This window comes from Babesia microti, chromosome II, assembly GCF_000691945.2.
Source record: "Babesia microti strain RI chromosome II, complete genome".
In the NCBI taxonomy this organism is placed as follows: domain Eukaryota; phylum Apicomplexa; class Aconoidasida; order Piroplasmida; family Babesiidae; genus Babesia; species Babesia microti.
The window spans coordinates 638,341-654,615 of NC_027206.1; the positions used below are offsets into that span (position 1 = coordinate 638,341).

General features: G+C 35.1%; 7 protein-coding genes across 7 annotated transcripts; 3 read left to right on the forward strand and 4 right to left on the reverse strand.

Moving 5' to 3' along the window:
• On the reverse strand, positions 150-2,920 carry BMR1_02g01780 (integrator complex subunit 11; the record flags this gene model as incomplete). The annotated part of the gene is made up of 8 exons (XM_021481512.1): positions 150-295; positions 370-844; positions 865-1,088; positions 1,111-1,320; positions 1,341-1,506; positions 1,528-1,694; positions 1,740-2,086; positions 2,625-2,920. The coding sequence occupies 8 exons, from the start codon at positions 2,918-2,920 to the stop codon at positions 150-152; spliced, it is 2,031 nt and encodes a 676-aa protein (XP_021338147.1).
• On the forward strand, positions 2,961-6,173 carry BMR1_02g01785 (Cap-specific mRNA (nucleoside-2'-O-)-methyltransferase 2; the record flags this gene model as incomplete). Its single annotated transcript, XM_021481513.1, has 6 exons — positions 2,961-3,139; positions 3,160-3,310; positions 3,332-3,518; positions 3,543-3,846; positions 3,995-5,327; positions 5,409-6,173. 6 exons carry the CDS (start codon positions 2,961-2,963, stop codon positions 6,171-6,173), a joined length of 2,919 nt encoding a protein of 972 aa, XP_021338148.1.
• On the reverse strand, positions 7,126-8,116 carry BMR1_02g01790 (conserved Plasmodium protein, unknown function; the record flags this gene model as incomplete). Its single annotated transcript, XM_021481514.1, has 4 exons — positions 7,126-7,361; positions 7,383-7,686; positions 7,707-7,808; positions 7,883-8,116. 4 exons carry the CDS (start codon positions 8,114-8,116, stop codon positions 7,126-7,128), a joined length of 876 nt encoding a protein of 291 aa, XP_021338149.1.
• An 84-nt stretch (positions 8,117-8,200) lies between these two features.
• Positions 8,201-8,845, forward strand: BMR1_02g01795 (hypothetical protein; the record flags this gene model as incomplete). Its single annotated transcript, XM_012792671.1, has 1 exon — positions 8,201-8,845. One exon carries the CDS (start codon positions 8,201-8,203, stop codon positions 8,843-8,845), a length of 645 nt encoding a protein of 214 aa, XP_012648125.1.
• On the forward strand, positions 9,183-9,694 carry BMR1_02g01800 (cyclase-associated protein, putative (CAP); the record flags this gene model as incomplete). Its single annotated transcript, XM_012792672.1, has 2 exons — positions 9,183-9,195; positions 9,219-9,694. The coding sequence occupies 2 exons, from the start codon at positions 9,183-9,185 to the stop codon at positions 9,692-9,694; spliced, it is 489 nt and encodes a 162-aa protein (XP_012648126.1).
• Positions 9,973-10,468, reverse strand: BMR1_02g01805 (conserved Plasmodium protein, unknown function; the record flags this gene model as incomplete). Its single annotated transcript, XM_012792673.2, has 3 exons — positions 9,973-10,100; positions 10,121-10,319; positions 10,340-10,468. 3 exons carry the CDS (start codon positions 10,466-10,468, stop codon positions 9,973-9,975), a joined length of 456 nt encoding a protein of 151 aa, XP_012648127.2.
• An 81-nt stretch (positions 10,469-10,549) lies between these two features.
• On the reverse strand, positions 10,550-15,582 carry BMR1_02g01806 (hypothetical protein; the record flags this gene model as incomplete). The annotated part of the gene is made up of 2 exons (XM_021481516.1): positions 10,550-14,883; positions 15,084-15,582. 2 exons carry the CDS (start codon positions 15,580-15,582, stop codon positions 10,550-10,552), a joined length of 4,833 nt encoding a protein of 1,610 aa, XP_021338150.1.

Genomic DNA, 16,275 nt, shown 5'->3' on the forward strand with positions numbered 1-16,275 from the left:
AGTTTATTATTATATAAATCAAACATGCACAACATGTAATTTAAAGCCGACATTAATTGTCAATTGCGATAATTACATAGCATAAATTGCAGTATTTGTGTTTAATTAAAATGTTTATATTGGATTGATTAATTGTTCAAGTAGGAATCCTATCCAATCAGCAACTGTTCAAGGGTTTCTCCTAGATATTGGCAATGGGGGGCAATAGACGAACCGGTTTCTTGTATCTGTAACCATTTTATTGTGACAGTTTTGCCATCGCGGTTAGCCTCAAATCCGTCAGTCCAGCAGCGTTCTATTTGAAATATGATAGGTACAAGATTTGGGTGTTAAGCATTCAAATTTAAATTATAATGATAATTAACTAACCCTCGGTAATGTGCAATGTATGTGCGGTGTGGTATAATTGGGAATTGTTTGATAGTTTCATCAATGCACTGTTCCACACATCAATATCACATTCTATTTCGCTAGTTTGCCATATAGATTTTACATCAAACTTGGGCTCCTTTGGTGATACTTGTTGCTTATTATACTCAGTCAAAGCACTATTGATTAGAGTCATTTCTGAAAACAAACACGGTAAATTATTTACACGCAGTGCTACTGCATGTATACTTGATATATCTAATTCTTGCGATCTAGCGAGAATTTCGTTTGCATCATTGGAAGATAGATCTAGGGATTGAGACCAACTTTTAACGATCCTAGTCAGGGTCGGGTTTTGATGGGCCAGCTTATCTACCACGCTATTATAAAGTTGATAATCCACCCATACTTTTTCATCTGGATCACTAGATTCCGTTTTTATTGTAATTGATTGGCCTGTTTGAGGGCAGAAAACCTAGATATATTGATAATTACTGGTATGCCGAATTCCGATTTTATGTGCCTGGCAAATTTTTGTATTCCATCCCTCTCCCCGTGCACCAAAATAATGTTTTTTGGCCGAATATATGTTATAATTAAACTTACATGGTTGATAAACTGTTGAATGCCAGCAGAATCAGCATGGGCGGAAAATGATAAGTATCTAATCTTGCACTTGATATCAATTACACCATTGACGGTCTTAATCAACTTCTCACCTATGTAAATGCATCATGATACCCATAATGAGTCTATTGCCCACCGTCCCTTGGATGCAGTAGCCTGGAATTATTATTAAATTATGGGGATCTGGTGCCCAAGCCTTGCATACACTAAGAGATAACCCTCCATTCAACATTCCAGGTGTAGCAAATAAAACCATTGGCCGCTTCTCGTTGATAAAGTCATGATCAAAGGCGCTTATCAAAGTAGATTCAAACAATTGCCCATCTAAATCCATTAAAGCGTACCTGAAGCCCATGACGAGTGTAATTTGTAATATGTAGATGCCCTTTCTGACATACCACCAGCGAAATATATGGGATAGTTCAAATTTACTCGCTTCCAAAAACACTCCAAAATGATCGCTAATTCTTGGGCACGGCCTACAGCAAACACGGGTATCAGCACTTTACCCTAAATCATTCTGTATGTTACCCCATGATCCAACGTATCTTTAACCGCTTTGCATAATTCCACTTCCGCTGATCTCCTTGATGGACGTACAATGGTGGCATATGTGCTTTCACAGATCAACACATCTGGCTCCAGCTTAGGTATCTTTGCCGGTCCCAAATGTTTATCAGACATCGTATTGAAGTCGCCTAATTGAATTGTTTTTTGACGTATTGCGTTGAAAGAGTTAGTACCTGTGTATACAACAAGTTGAGATTTATATCTTACGGCAAATATTGATGCCCCAAGGACATGCCCTGCATAGTAAGGCCTAATTGTCAAATCGCCAATATGGGTATCAGAGTGCAGTTGTAGTGGTATAGCACGAGACAACGATTTTTCAACACTTTGCTCAGTGAAATTGAGTGATTCTTCGTATGAGGCAGCTGGATTTTCGTTAAGTAACGCCATGAAAGATTTATCACTGTCCATTATAGGATTCTTTTTCGTATGTTTCAGGGATTGTACTCGGCAGCTGTCTTTTAGCAGAATAGGAGTTAGTGCTTTGGTAGGATAACTCATTAAGATGGGTCCATCGTACCTAAATTAAATTTTGGGAAATATTAATGTGAAAATTGTGTATTTAGAAAATGTTTCAATGACAAAAGGTACTGTTTATAATTCTGTCAATAGCATGTACATATTTAAACACTTGTGTGTTTTATGTGGCATATAAGACATTTTTTATTTAAAAAAATTTTATCTAAACCATTTAACACTTTGATCACATAAATAAATAGTGTTTTATCGGCAAATAATTATAGTGTATGAAAAAATTTTGGATTGATTTTTGTTTACAGTAGTGATAATTATTAGTTTAAAAGTCATCAATGGAATTAATCAAAACGATGAATTTGATATAAGTAGGATGTGTTATGTATTTTGATTTTTTTAGTAATGATATTACGATGCAATGGTGAACGAAATAAAATAATTTTAGACATAATGTGGGTATAATATGTATGGATTTTTTTAGTAAAAATTGAATTTAGATAAAAATTACTCTTTAAAAAACAAATGTTGAAAAACATATACAAATCGCCTAGAATTGGCTGAAACAATGAGTACTGAGTGCTTACCCTAAGTTTTCAGTAAAATAAGGCAGAGCTCCACAATGATCGATGTGAAAATGAGTTAGTATGATACAATCGATGTCAAAATTTGATATTTTTTCAGTTTTATTGCTGGAATTCACTGTAATAGGGGATTCTTTAGATTCCAATAACGAAAATAGAGGATACCTCCTATTGTCATTGTATCCAGAGTGCGCACCGCAGTCAAACATGACCTTTCTGCCGCCTATAGTAACAATAACGCAAGATCTGCCCACATCTTGGCCAGCCCCCAGTACACACACCCCAACCACTCCACTCATCCTAGTGCTGTAGTGGCGCTGAATAACCTAGGTTATTTGCATGGCAGATCATTCCAGCACTAGCGTCCCTTTCATAACTAAGAGATTTGAATTTGAATCAAATTTGAACAATTTGCTAGTTAACGCTGATTATGTTAAACCTTCCACTATACAATGTCACAAATGTAAGCTTAAAAATAGGATTTGTGTTTGTCAAACCATTGACAGTGAAATAGGGAGGTATTTCATAGTCTATTTAGTACAGATGGTTATGTAATTGATGAGTTGCTGGAGTGCAAGAAGAATTTGAATGAGCTACGTAATTGCCTTGATGAAATTGACATAAGTCAGTGGTCTAGGCATACAAATTTGCACGATAATACATCACTTATCCATCATACTTTGGCTCAAGTATAATAAGTTTAACACTAGACAGCCAAAGGCGAAGCCTTCGAGTTGCTCACAAATGCTTGGATCAAGTTTTATGAGATACTTTTCCAATGCAATCTCCTGGATCTCTGTAATCCACCTGTCTCTAACATCGTTTCATCATTTCACATTGCTGAATGCCCCGGATCATTCATTTCCGCTCTAAATCATTATTTACATACCATAAAGGGTAAAAACTTATTGGTTGATTTAGGCGGTGCAAAATTGCGATGGAAAGCAACTTCTTTAAACCCATATTTTGAAGGGAACAATCATAATGTTATACTTAAGGAGGATATTCTATTCAGGGATACCTATTACCACTGGATAAAAGGATTGGATGATTCGGGGGACATAACAATTAAGGAGAATCTAGAATACATTTGGAGCTCAACTAGGCCAAACAAATACTCGAAGGAGTTGTTTCTAGCTGATATAGTCACAGCAGATGGCTCTTTCAATTGTCAGCATGCTCCAAATCAACAGGAAATACTTACAGCAAAACTAATATATTCAGAGTATGTATATCTGTTTTGTGCCATAGTTGTGCCTTTTTGATTTATGTTTTATGGGGATTTTATTGCATAACTACATGCGAGTTATTGATAAAGTTGTAGTTTAATTTAATTCAATTTAATAATTTAAGTAAACACTTGTTTAACACAGGCTTGTGTGCGCTTTGGGAATGTTGAGAGTTGGAGGAGTTCTATTGCTTAAAATGTTCACCTTGTTCGAGCACACATCTCTATCCATTTTTGTGATACTTTCCATATGTTTTAAGAGGTTGCAAGTGGTAAAACCAGTGCTATCAAAAGATTCTAGCGCTGAAATTTATGTATTAGGCATATGTTTCAATGGAATAGGCTCAGCACTCTTGTCTAAGTTGTGCAATGTCATTGGTAAGTTGGGGAACAATGCTTTGATACCTTCTAAATGGATCCCACATGAATTCAGATCAGAGTACATTATGTGTGCTAAATATTTCTCAGAATTCCAAACGCGATGGCTCCGCCAAACAATTTCACTATTTAACCAGCCTAACGACGAAAACAATCTGTATAAATTAAAGAGAGAATTCGCCAAGAAGTTTATCGAGAAGAACAAAATATTACCATTGCCCATAACTAGTAGATTAGTGCCTAGCCCTACATTCATGAATGGATTAATTACTGGTGCCGAAACCAGTTCTATTGGCCACATGGATTGCCGTTGGTATTCAACCTTGCAGGATCGCATTAATCACTATGTTAAATATACAAATTTACAGCGTTATATGCAAAATAACAAGAATTCAACACTTGCGATAGTTGAGGTTACTTGGTCTGAAACTTGCAATAAGAGGAATAGAAGCGATATTTCCAATTACGGGAGTAATAAATTTGAATATTTCACAGTACTTGAGGGTAAAAATGCAGTTATTGATAAATTACTTCAATCTCTAACATTGCAACTTTACTTGAAGGAGAATTGGTTTGCGCCAGTTAAATCATTGGATACTAATGGCTACAAAATGTCTTACTTTGTTGATAACGACCTAATGTATGATTGTATAGATATTAACTCTAAAATTTGCGGTGAGATTAATCCTATTACATTTGCTGATTGCGTCGAGATTTATTGTGCCTCGGGGGAGATGTTAAGCGACCCTGCAGCTTTACCATCATCAACTGCTGTTGATTTATCCTTAATACTGCAAAAATTCGGTACTGCTGGGGAATTCTTGCATGGAAGATACCCAAAGTATGCTGAGATAACCAATGATACGACACAAAAATTTGCAGCAACGTGCCTACTCAAACGGCATTCATGTTCAGGACATATAATATACACTAGAAATAACAGTTTCAATTTGCCAGAAAAAGAAACCAACTTTCATTTTGAAAGTGCAACGGATTTGATGCAGGCATTGGATAGTTTTGTAGGTTCGGGTAAAATTATTTCTTCAAAAATTGTGGACTTATTGGCCCTTTACAATGAAGGAAAGACCTATAAGCATTTGGTAAGTGTCTAGTTTGATATATTTTAAATTGTATGACTGAGAGAAATTGCATAATTTCAATATAATCAAATATTCATACAGGTGGAAATGAGTCTTTCAGACGCCACGAAACGCAGTTATAATTTTGTATACATAGATCCTGTGGCCGGGCTTCCATATTTCAAAGATCCTTTTGGTGCAGAAGTTAATAGTAAAATTATTTTGACTGGGCAATTAGTTCTTGGTATCAACCTAATTGCGGATGGTGGGGATCTGGTGATTCATTTGTCAACTACACTCACACGTTATACTGTATGCCTGATATTAGCATTAAGGTGCGTCTTTGACAATGTAAATTTGTTTAGACCTTCTTCAGTCCCTAATTGGTCCAAACGCAATTATCTCATTTGTCGAAAGTTCAATGACAAGGACAATTGCGTGTTTCGACACTACATTCAGTGTCTTTGGGATGCAAATTCACTGCACAATCAGTCAAAACTCGCAGTGCTGCAGCCATTATTGCCCATTTACTTTTCTGCACCTGATTTTGTTAGGCCATTATATGAATATAACACAATGTTGCTGAGGTTGGAATTAGAGGATTTAAAACTGCGTTTACAATCAAATGGTAATGGTAGTGGTACAAATGAGTGTTCAGGGGGGAGTGAAAATGTGGCTAGTTTCATTTGCGAGTACCTGAAGGATTATTTGTACCCGGGCGACTTGGCTAAATATTCCATAACGCCAACCAAAAATTTGGACCCTAACATGGAACAGGAAGTGGATATTGAGTCCCCGCTAATTTCATCACCTGAACCATCGCCTACTCTATTATCCGAGATTTGGTGCGATGGTAATAGCGCATAAGTGTATCTAAATTAATTTTTAGCATACAAACATATTAATACTATTACGGTTTGACGATGTTGCATCAAATTTTATCATAACGTCTACTGTTTATTGTATAATTTACCCATAGTGATACTATGTATTTTATTGCTTCATTATGCATATTCTTGCCGATTGAATAAATTTGCAATATTTTATCCGATTAGTTTTTGATTTGTATTAAATATTAGTGATTGTTTATTGTTATTTCAAATTGATATAAGCAATTTGAAACATTTGGGATGTTATTTATGATAATACAATTCTTTTAATTGTGAATTTAGTAATTTTAAACGGCATATAAAATTGTTATCTGATCATATATATATTATATCATACAATTGTTTAAAATTTTTACTGTATCGCATACATATTGTTTACTAACTTCAATATTGTCAATTAAAAACAGTTAGGATTCAATGGTACCATATGAAACCATTGAATTTAATATTTCTTATAAATATAAATATATACCATCCAATAAACAAATCACACATCTTATATATGATTAAAATGATTAATAATTTTAATAGTCTAGAAGACAGAATATTTTGAATTCTGTCATAAGATTAGTGATTATGCTACAATAAGGATTTGCCAGTGCCATTTAACGATGAGCAATAATTATTTATATATCATATTTATATATCAAGGAAATATTTTATACCAATATGAATTATATCTATGTAATCTATTGCTCAACATAAATAGAAAACAAGCCACTAATTACAATGAAACGGTTTAAAATGCATATTAACACGACGAACTATTTATTAACTCAATAAAACCTACAAAGTAATAAAGTTATAAAACTAATATACACAAAGTAGAATATGAACACCTAGACAATTTATGATAGGTAGTAGGATGACTATAATTACAACATTACGTTCAAACATATCTCATAACTACATAATATACATAGGGGCATTCAAAAGATTACTTTATCCGTTGGATCTATCCAATTGATCACTTTAACATTTTTATTGTTAGCTACTGTCAGATCCACATCCACTCGTTTTGGCACAGGGGAACGCGTTGAAGGGAGGGGATATGCCGTCATAGCCTCAACTTGCACTTGCTGTAGATACATCCAGTCGAATGTACTCTTGAAGCCCTTAAACCCCGTATCTTCCAAATCCTTATCATCACCTGTATGCGATAAGCCTAGGTAACACAATGACCCACCAATTCTATCAGCATATACATTTTGTTTAGTTCTCATACGATATTCTTTCAATGTGATTCTAAGATCATTAAAATCACTAAGTTTGGATACACGTAGGAAGAAGGCCAATGATTCCTGTCTAACAATCCACTCTATTGTCCTCGCCTTGAGACTAAATCTCTCAGCTAGTCTACTGATGGTAAACCTTCCCGGATCTAATGAATGTAAAAAATAAATATATTCCTTGACGAGTGGATCCAGCTTATAATGCGGATATAATTTTATTGGAAATATACGTTGACTAAATCGATTTAGACCGATGTCCTAAATAAACGGTCAGTTACCTTCCAATAGCGTTTGTTTTCGATGGTTTCAAGAGTTGGGAAACGGAACCCACAAAAATCGGTGTATGTGTAATTAGAATCCACATTCCTACTATACTCTTTCTATATGAGCATGTAATAATAAGTAATTATCAATAAAATTGGTTAATAAGAATGAAAATAATAAATTAACTTACTGTCAAAGTCCCAGAATCACTAGATTTGGAAGGCATCTGTTGATTAAGTCCTATACGGAAACGGTAGGGTACTATGTGACCGAGGGAGTGTAAGAAGGAATTTTTGTCCGATTTATGCCCAGATTTTTTTGAAAAATATTCAGTTGAACTAGAAGGGGTGTGCGAAGTAGCATTATTATTGGATTTAAGGGATAGTTTTGATTTGCGAAGGAAAGATGAGGAAGACCTCGTCATATCGGGCAATGTGACAAAAGGGTGCAAATTTCAATAACTATTCATAGCCAGGAATAGTTTGTACTGAAGTTGAAATTTGGAATAATGTGGGAAAATCGCCTAACCAGACTCGCCACACTGTATTTAATTACCACCACCGTGGGTATACTCACGTGTGATGCTAGGAACCCACGACACACTAAATTTCACAAAAAACACACTCCAATAACTGACATATCACCCACAGCTAATAATTTGGATGATTATGAATTAATTACTTATGGAAATGACGAAGGTCTACACGATGAACCTGGCCTTGGTAGTATAGTTACAGATATCGAGATAAGGACACCCGCCAATTTTGATGGGACAGCTGGTAATAAGGGGAGAAAGAGCAAGCGCACTGATAAACCAGTGAAAAAGGCAAAGCCAGTGAAAACGAGGAACCCAGTGAACATCACCGAGATAAATAACGCTAATGATGAAGATACTATCGACGCAGACTTAGACGAAGATCTAGAGGATGATACTTATACTGATAAGCCCACCGGTTTCTTTATGAAATGTTTTTATGGATTTTGTATATTAGCATCCATCGCTGTTGTAGGATTTTTATTATATTTCCTATATACAAATTATTTTAAATCTTGGTTCAGCAAACTCAAGAACATAAACATCAGCAGGCTCTGGAAAAGGGGCGCGGCTAGAGTAGAGGGCGAAGACTCTGCATTGCTTGTCGCAACAGAGTAGAATTTATTCCTTTGTTTGAATATTGGTGGAATAATTTCAATTATACGATAGTATAACAATATGCTTCAGTTCAGTGCTTGGCAACCACACATTGTCCATTTTCACACTTAGTTAATTTGATAGGTGTTATGGAGCCAATTAGTATTATGTGTTAGATTAATAGTATATAATAAAATATGCGTGTAAAGTGAGTAGTTGTAAGTGAAAATTGTGCGAATGAGAGTTTAGCACCTGTGTGTAAGTCTGAAACAGACGTGGGGGTCAATATTACCTTGATAATATTGTAATAATACATAAGTAAATCAAGATATAATTATATAATTAATAACAATTTAAAATGGGTGATAATAGTAAGTTTGTAATTATATTTAAGGGAACATTGTAGTTGTTGAAGACTTGTATAAAGATATTTCCGGATTAAAAAACACCACCTTGGATTTGAAAAACTTTTCAATGTCAAACTCAGCGAAGGTTGTAAACTGTTCGGATGTAACTCTTAATTTAAGCGAAAAGATGTCAAAGATTACGTTGTTGGATTGTCACGATATCATCGTTAATTCCAATTCTCTAATCACCGGAATTGAAATCACATCTTGTCATAACATCAAGATTATTGTTACCAAGAATCTCCCTAGTTTGGTTATAGATAAATCTGATAGTATAATAACATATGTACCTGAGGAGTCTGCAGGTAACCTAAAGATTACAACTGCCAAATCTGGTGATCTCAACTTGGTCATTAGTAAACCGAATGACTCTCAATACGAATTGCACATCCCTTCCCAATTTGAGCATACACTTGATGAAACACTCAAGAATTTTATTCACAAGCCCTCATCTTTTTATTAATCTATTCTGCCTCTCGTATTACACGCTAAAGACAAATTTACAATATGATATAGCTATCCAATCCACACTACCCTGTACACCACTGTAAGTGTATTAAAATGTCACTGTCTATTATCGTTTGGTGCAGTAATTATCACAAAATTCATTACAGATATTTCTGTTCTATACACAGTAACAACCCCAATCAAATGGTTATTACACTGGCTTAAACCAGCCCTAATCATGCGGGTTTCACCGTAGATAATTTATAAAGGGAGGAACCAGTAACAATTCCTGGTTTATGATATCACAATTTTTCTATTGCTTTCGACATTATTATTACTGGTGTAAATTTTATTACTATTTGGTGCAACAATACCAAAGCGATTCTTCCGCTGTTCTAATTTGTAACTAAGAGTGTCTGTGCCTAAATGAATTCTGCGCTACCGAAGCGTTTGCGCCTCGCCTCAATCCTTTCCTCCAGTGACATTTGTCCGATATTCTCAAGGGTAATCTTTGTAGGCTTGCTATAAGAATTAGTACTGTCTAGTGTGGTACCTTTCGTGCCGGTGGCCGTAGTGGCAGACTCGGTGCTAGGGACAGATTCTGTAGCATCATTTTCCTCAAGCCTTTGAATTAGTACAGACTGTTTCAGATGAGTGATACCTTAGTGCCAGTGGTTTTTAGTCCTCGGGATGAGAGGATGGCCTTGAGGTCCGCAATACTCTTGGTGTGATAATCGCTCATTAGACTAATAACACCCACAAAGTTGGGACGCTCAGCTTTATAATACATATATATCGTACAATAAATTCATGACACCTTTAAATTGCTACAGAGATAAAAGAGCTTGATAACACAAAAATTTACGCATCGCTACAGTTTATAACCGTTCACAATTCTACCAATAGCACGAATGGCATCCATTTGTAGTTGTGCCTTGCCAGATTTGGTGACTTGGCATATTTGCTTGCAAACTGCAATATTCAGTGCGTTCGTCACCAACGAATCGCTACTCTCTATTTTTGTAAGTATATCAACGCACAGAACCATACTAGGCACGCTGCACTTACCTAGATCATAAGAATATTTTTCTACATCGTATCCACTGGATAGAGTAGTAAAAAAAGTTATGAGGTTAAGCTTGTACAATTTATCGGATGAGCATTTGTTTTCTGGGATACATAAATGGGGAACTGTTTCAAGTTGTCTAATATGCCGATCTACATATTTTGCTACCATCCTATCTAGAGTATCAGTTTTATTGCGCATTTTTACGAAAAACATATTTTTTTTGTGACAAATTTCACTCACCATTCCCAAATTAATCTTGTGCCCCTTTATGTAATCAGTGTCGCCATTGGCGAATTTTGGTGATGTTAGGTGTATAAAATTATTTATATTATTGCTAATGGCATTTTTGCTATCATCAAACGACTGGTAAAAAACTCTAGTGACCATGTGTTTTTTTTTTTGCGATATAACCAACTGCAATTCTTTCCTCCTCTCATCTTCATCAACGGCTCCAAAATCCCAGCATTCGCTACTAAAAAATAGTTGTAAAAAAGTGACTAATCTGAGTTTTAACATATCATCTGTTGTATTTAGGAGTTTATTCCTCAATTTACTGATGATTGGTAGCCAATTACCACCATTAACTCCAAATTTAACGAACACTCTTAAAAAGTGTGTTGAATGTATAACGTGATCTATTTGGAATTTTGCCAAAGACAAAATCCTTATAAACAGATATTTGAATAATCTAGTTGCATGTTTCATGCTTAAAAGTTGGGATTCTTTGTCCAACAGTTGAGATGTAACAATTAACAACCTGGTGATATATTTATAAGTAAAACTGTGGTTAATCTTCAATAATTTATAGGCGAGTTTTAGAAGTTCTAGAGAACAAGCTCCAGATTCTAAAGTCTTCAAAGCCATTTTTGTGATTGTTTTACATACCGGATATACTCTAACAGTGGTAATTCTGGATACAACCAAGATCAATGTTTTTGCCAAATATTTATCAATGACATCCCCCATGTAACACATAATCCAATTAGTATTGCACTTGTAATAAATCTTCCTGTGTAAATAGTATAGTAGATATGACTTTTTCGCCTTTGCCAGTTGGAATGACAGCTTGTTGGGATATTTAACAGCATAATTGTCGAATATAACCATCCAATCGTTAGTCAGCTTATTAATCGATTTTACCAGCAACACAACACCCAGACTACAGACACAATTATACAGCAATTTTTTTGCAATTGTAGCGTCAGTCTTTTCAATATAATCCATTTCAATTTCCCACTTAATTATTTTAACCAGTAATTCAGCATCCACTATGGAAATTATCATTAGTTTAAACTCAGGTGTTATATTACGTAGGGTATATATATAATGCATTGCTTTGGGTATGATGATGAATTTACGCAGTATTTCTTCAACCGTTACCTTGCAGCTTTCGGCTACTCTATTTTCAACAGCCAAAGCCAAATAATCTAGTGCTTCACTACACTCTGCTAGTGTCAAATTTCCAGATATTAAAAGCAATTTTTCAAGGTAAATTTGTGAAAATTTGTTACCAACCAGTGCTAGTTTGGTCATTACAACGACATGCCACTTGGTGAATGTTTCCACAGTATCTACAGATTCCTGCCGGTTAATTAGTATTTTGTAAAGATGGTCTCTGGTGATTATTGGATAGTTAGACAGTGATTCAACATTGTAATCGTTACTGATAGTTTCATAAATGAGTTTACATACAAATTCGGTAACCATATCATCACTGTAACCACTAACGTTGATGTTGCTGATGTACTCAAATATCTTATCAATGCAAACGGATTCTGAAGATAAATTCATGAATTTCGCAACTATACTGGGTAAATTTGGTATTTTAACTCCCATTAAAACCAAACTAGACACTATGTTTAGCGCTTCCATTGGAAATTCAAAGATTAATTCAAGGTGAGGGAAGTTGGGGAACTTTAAAAAATTTTTGTTCAGAATTTGTGAAATACTGAACAAAAAACACCTTTTAATCTCAATAACATTTTCTTTGGGTAGCTCTTCAATGAAATAACGCCAAACACGGTCACTCCTTGTGATTGCAACAAATTCATCCTCTTTAACCCACAAATCGCTGTGCTCCAAACCTAAAGCAATAATAGAAAGTCTTCTAATAAAGTTGTTCCGTTTCCCCACATGTGCCGTGGTGAAGATTGAGAAGCTACTAGTTTTTCTAGCACTTGTGTCTAGTATAATTTGGAAATATTTGTCGCATTCATTTCCATAGGAGCACTTGTAGGCCAAAATTGATGCAATTGGTATTAATTGAGAGTCACTTTCATCCAAAAGGTCGTCAAAGAGATCCTTGAATAAGGAAAATTCATCATTTTCCAATCCATCAAGTGATAACATATTGGATATTATGGCAGTGGCAATATCTTCTGAAATAAGTATAGCAATGTATAGAAGAGGTATACGCATATTTTTATTGTAAAACCATTTGGTTGGAATTATCAGCTCCTTCATGTTCTTCAATCCAACTTGCTCCATAAGGCTCTCAGCTAATTGCAATCTTTTGAATGTATTATTTTGGCAATCGTCTTCGGATGCACGAAATAATTCATTTGGTGATATAGGCAAATCATTAACGTCCATATTCAACGCCCTCAGCATGATATCTATTGAGCTAGTCGCAATTTTACAGCTAGTTATGCTTTTATTGCCATTCGATGTAGGGCAATTATCATTTGGATTATAATGATTAATGGCAGTGCTTGTGAATATATGAGATAGTAAAAAAGGGTAGGCAATCTGAGGTAATCTAATTGAATTGATGAATTTGGCCAAAGGCAACAAATTCCTACCCGGAATTCGATCAAAACCAGTGATAATCGATGCCTTTTTAAATAAAGATACATTAGAAGATACTAAATTCTCCAGATCAAAAGAATATACAATCAGGTATGATGCAATTGACAAGGGTAAATGGGTTAATCTGTATGTACTTATCTCATTCATAAAGTTTTTCAGTAATTTTGTACCCCAAGGTATTGGATTAGTATCATTCCCAGCAACAATTGCATCATAATTAAAAGCTTTGGCAAGTATTTTACCCACCTGCTCATCAACCAGCATCACTAGCCTATTGATGCCATAGTGAATATATTTATTCTTAGAACCACTCCAAAACTTCATTATGGCCACTAAAGGCGGGGTCAATTTACCCAAGTTTTCTACATTTGCAGTTGATTTGGTTATCTCATTCTCCATATAACTCAAAGCACCAACAATTCCAACACTGGCAAAAAGGTAAAATTTGTCTAGCGAGACTCCATCCAGGTCTCTGCCGCAAGAAAGTATATGTGGACCAAGCGGTGGATATGGACGTAAACTTATAGTAATTAATGAATTTTTTAGGGAATCGCTTACAACAGTATAATTTTTTGAAACGATTGAGGATATCAATTGGGGCAGTAACTTTCTATCCCTTCTGAGTTTAACATTCCCTCTCTTTATCCATTCATTTTGACAATCAAGCGTTTTAACAGGAGGAAATGAGTCTTCAGTTTCATAAAGATCCAAGTTATACATATCCTTTCTTACAACAATAGCAGAACACAATTGAGGAATGTATTTTCGCCATACAGTATCACTAGCATGAGTGGAAATAATTGCAGCCAGTTCCAGGGCTTTACCAATGGAATCATCACAATCAACAATTTTTGGAGTAAACATGTGTGGTATACATTCTGTGATTAACGCAATCATCAATGGCTCCAAAAGCTCATAAGAAACGTTAGTTGTTAAATGTAACAATGAGAATTTGCTCGAAGTTGTTTTATCACAAAATGTGCCGACCTGATCATAAGTGACAGCATTTTTGTCGTATATACGAGCTAATGAACCATCTGCGATGTTGTAAATAGGATACAGAGGCGGATCGTATAGGGAGAAGTTGAAGTCTACTGACTTGGTGTTGAAGGGTTTGATATGTTTGTAGGTGAACAAATTGTATAATGTGTGTATTACGTCATCTATTAGGGGTTTAGGTTTACACTGCATACCTTTTGCGTTGAATTTTAGCAGGGGCACAAAGAGTAGTAAAAGTTTATTAGTAATCAGCTCGGGCGAGTGTTTGCAAATATTGTCAAGGAGCGATAAGTTGATTGTTATGCTATTGGCATAGGTAGCCATGTCATCTATGTTAGAAATTTTATTTGTATAAAAGAATCGACGCGTGCAAAAAATGTATATTTATAAAAATGTACATAAGAAATGTTACGGACAAGTTGATAGTAAACTATCCCCCATTGGCAATTTTTTAGCTACTAGAAATATGCCAATTGTGCGATAGTTTTTTCCAATCTCATGGTAAAAGTTATATTCATTATTGAGTTACCTTGTATGCTATTTTTTTTCAGTAGTGAAACCACAAAGTCCAGACATTCCTTCGGGCACAATTGTCCAATTTGCAGTAGCAAATGTTTGATTTCTACATGTCTAGAGTCTATGGTACTGATGAAACAGAGTTCTTTTAGCATGAACGAGTGACAATTGAGTATTGTAGCCATTAAATCGGCCCCCAAATGAGATTTGAGCCAATCACAATCAACCGAGATAATTTTACGCAGCAAATTCAAGAGTGTACACTGATGAAAGGAGTCTATTCTGGATACTTCTAGGAAGGATAGGATGGACTTAATAGTGAAAGTTGATTCATGTTTGGCATAGCTGAGAATGATGTCAAATGTTTCATTACGTATTCTCTCATTTTGTGCAGCATGTCCAAGTACGTCTAAAAGTGAGAATATTACTTCATCAACTTCCAACCCCTGTAATTTAAATCCCTGCACGGGATTATTAGAATTTTTATGAGCGACACTATTACTGGCAGTCATTACCACCAGTCGCTAGCTACACTATAATACCAGCTACGACTGAATATTACGCACAGTAGTTATAACCCATTATCAATATTTGATGTCAAATGTTGTGTATATGTGTAAATTGGCAACTATTCTTAGCGTTTAATTATTATACCCATCATGTGTAGATTTAACTTGCTACACGCAGTTCAGTTGTTCAACATGTTACAGTTCCTATGCGTTATATAATAATATATATATTTGACACAACCATTCTAGAATCACTAGATGCATGCGTATCAATGCCCTGTCAGTGATGGTATATGTCATTTTACAGGCGTCTACCGTAGCATTTAACCGGTCAAGCGTTTAACCAATTAAGCAAGACTCTTAAACGAAATGGTGCAATTAAGCGCTTTAGAAATAGATGTTAGGGTGTAGTATTTGTTAAAAATTACCGTGTTACATTTACCGACTAAATATTGATATATATTGCGGGTGTTATTGCTAATGTAAATGGCGCTAGGGATAATCAAAAATGATGCTGCTATGTCTATACGTGCATGCTCAACATAGAGACGTGCCCTGCTATACGAAGTTTATAAATTGAGCAATAAACTATCAATTTATAGTAAGAGACAAAGTTTGAACATGGTGTGTGGTGGAAGAAGTGGATTTTACAATGCTTTTAATATTCAAAGTTGATTTTACGATTGTTTTAATATT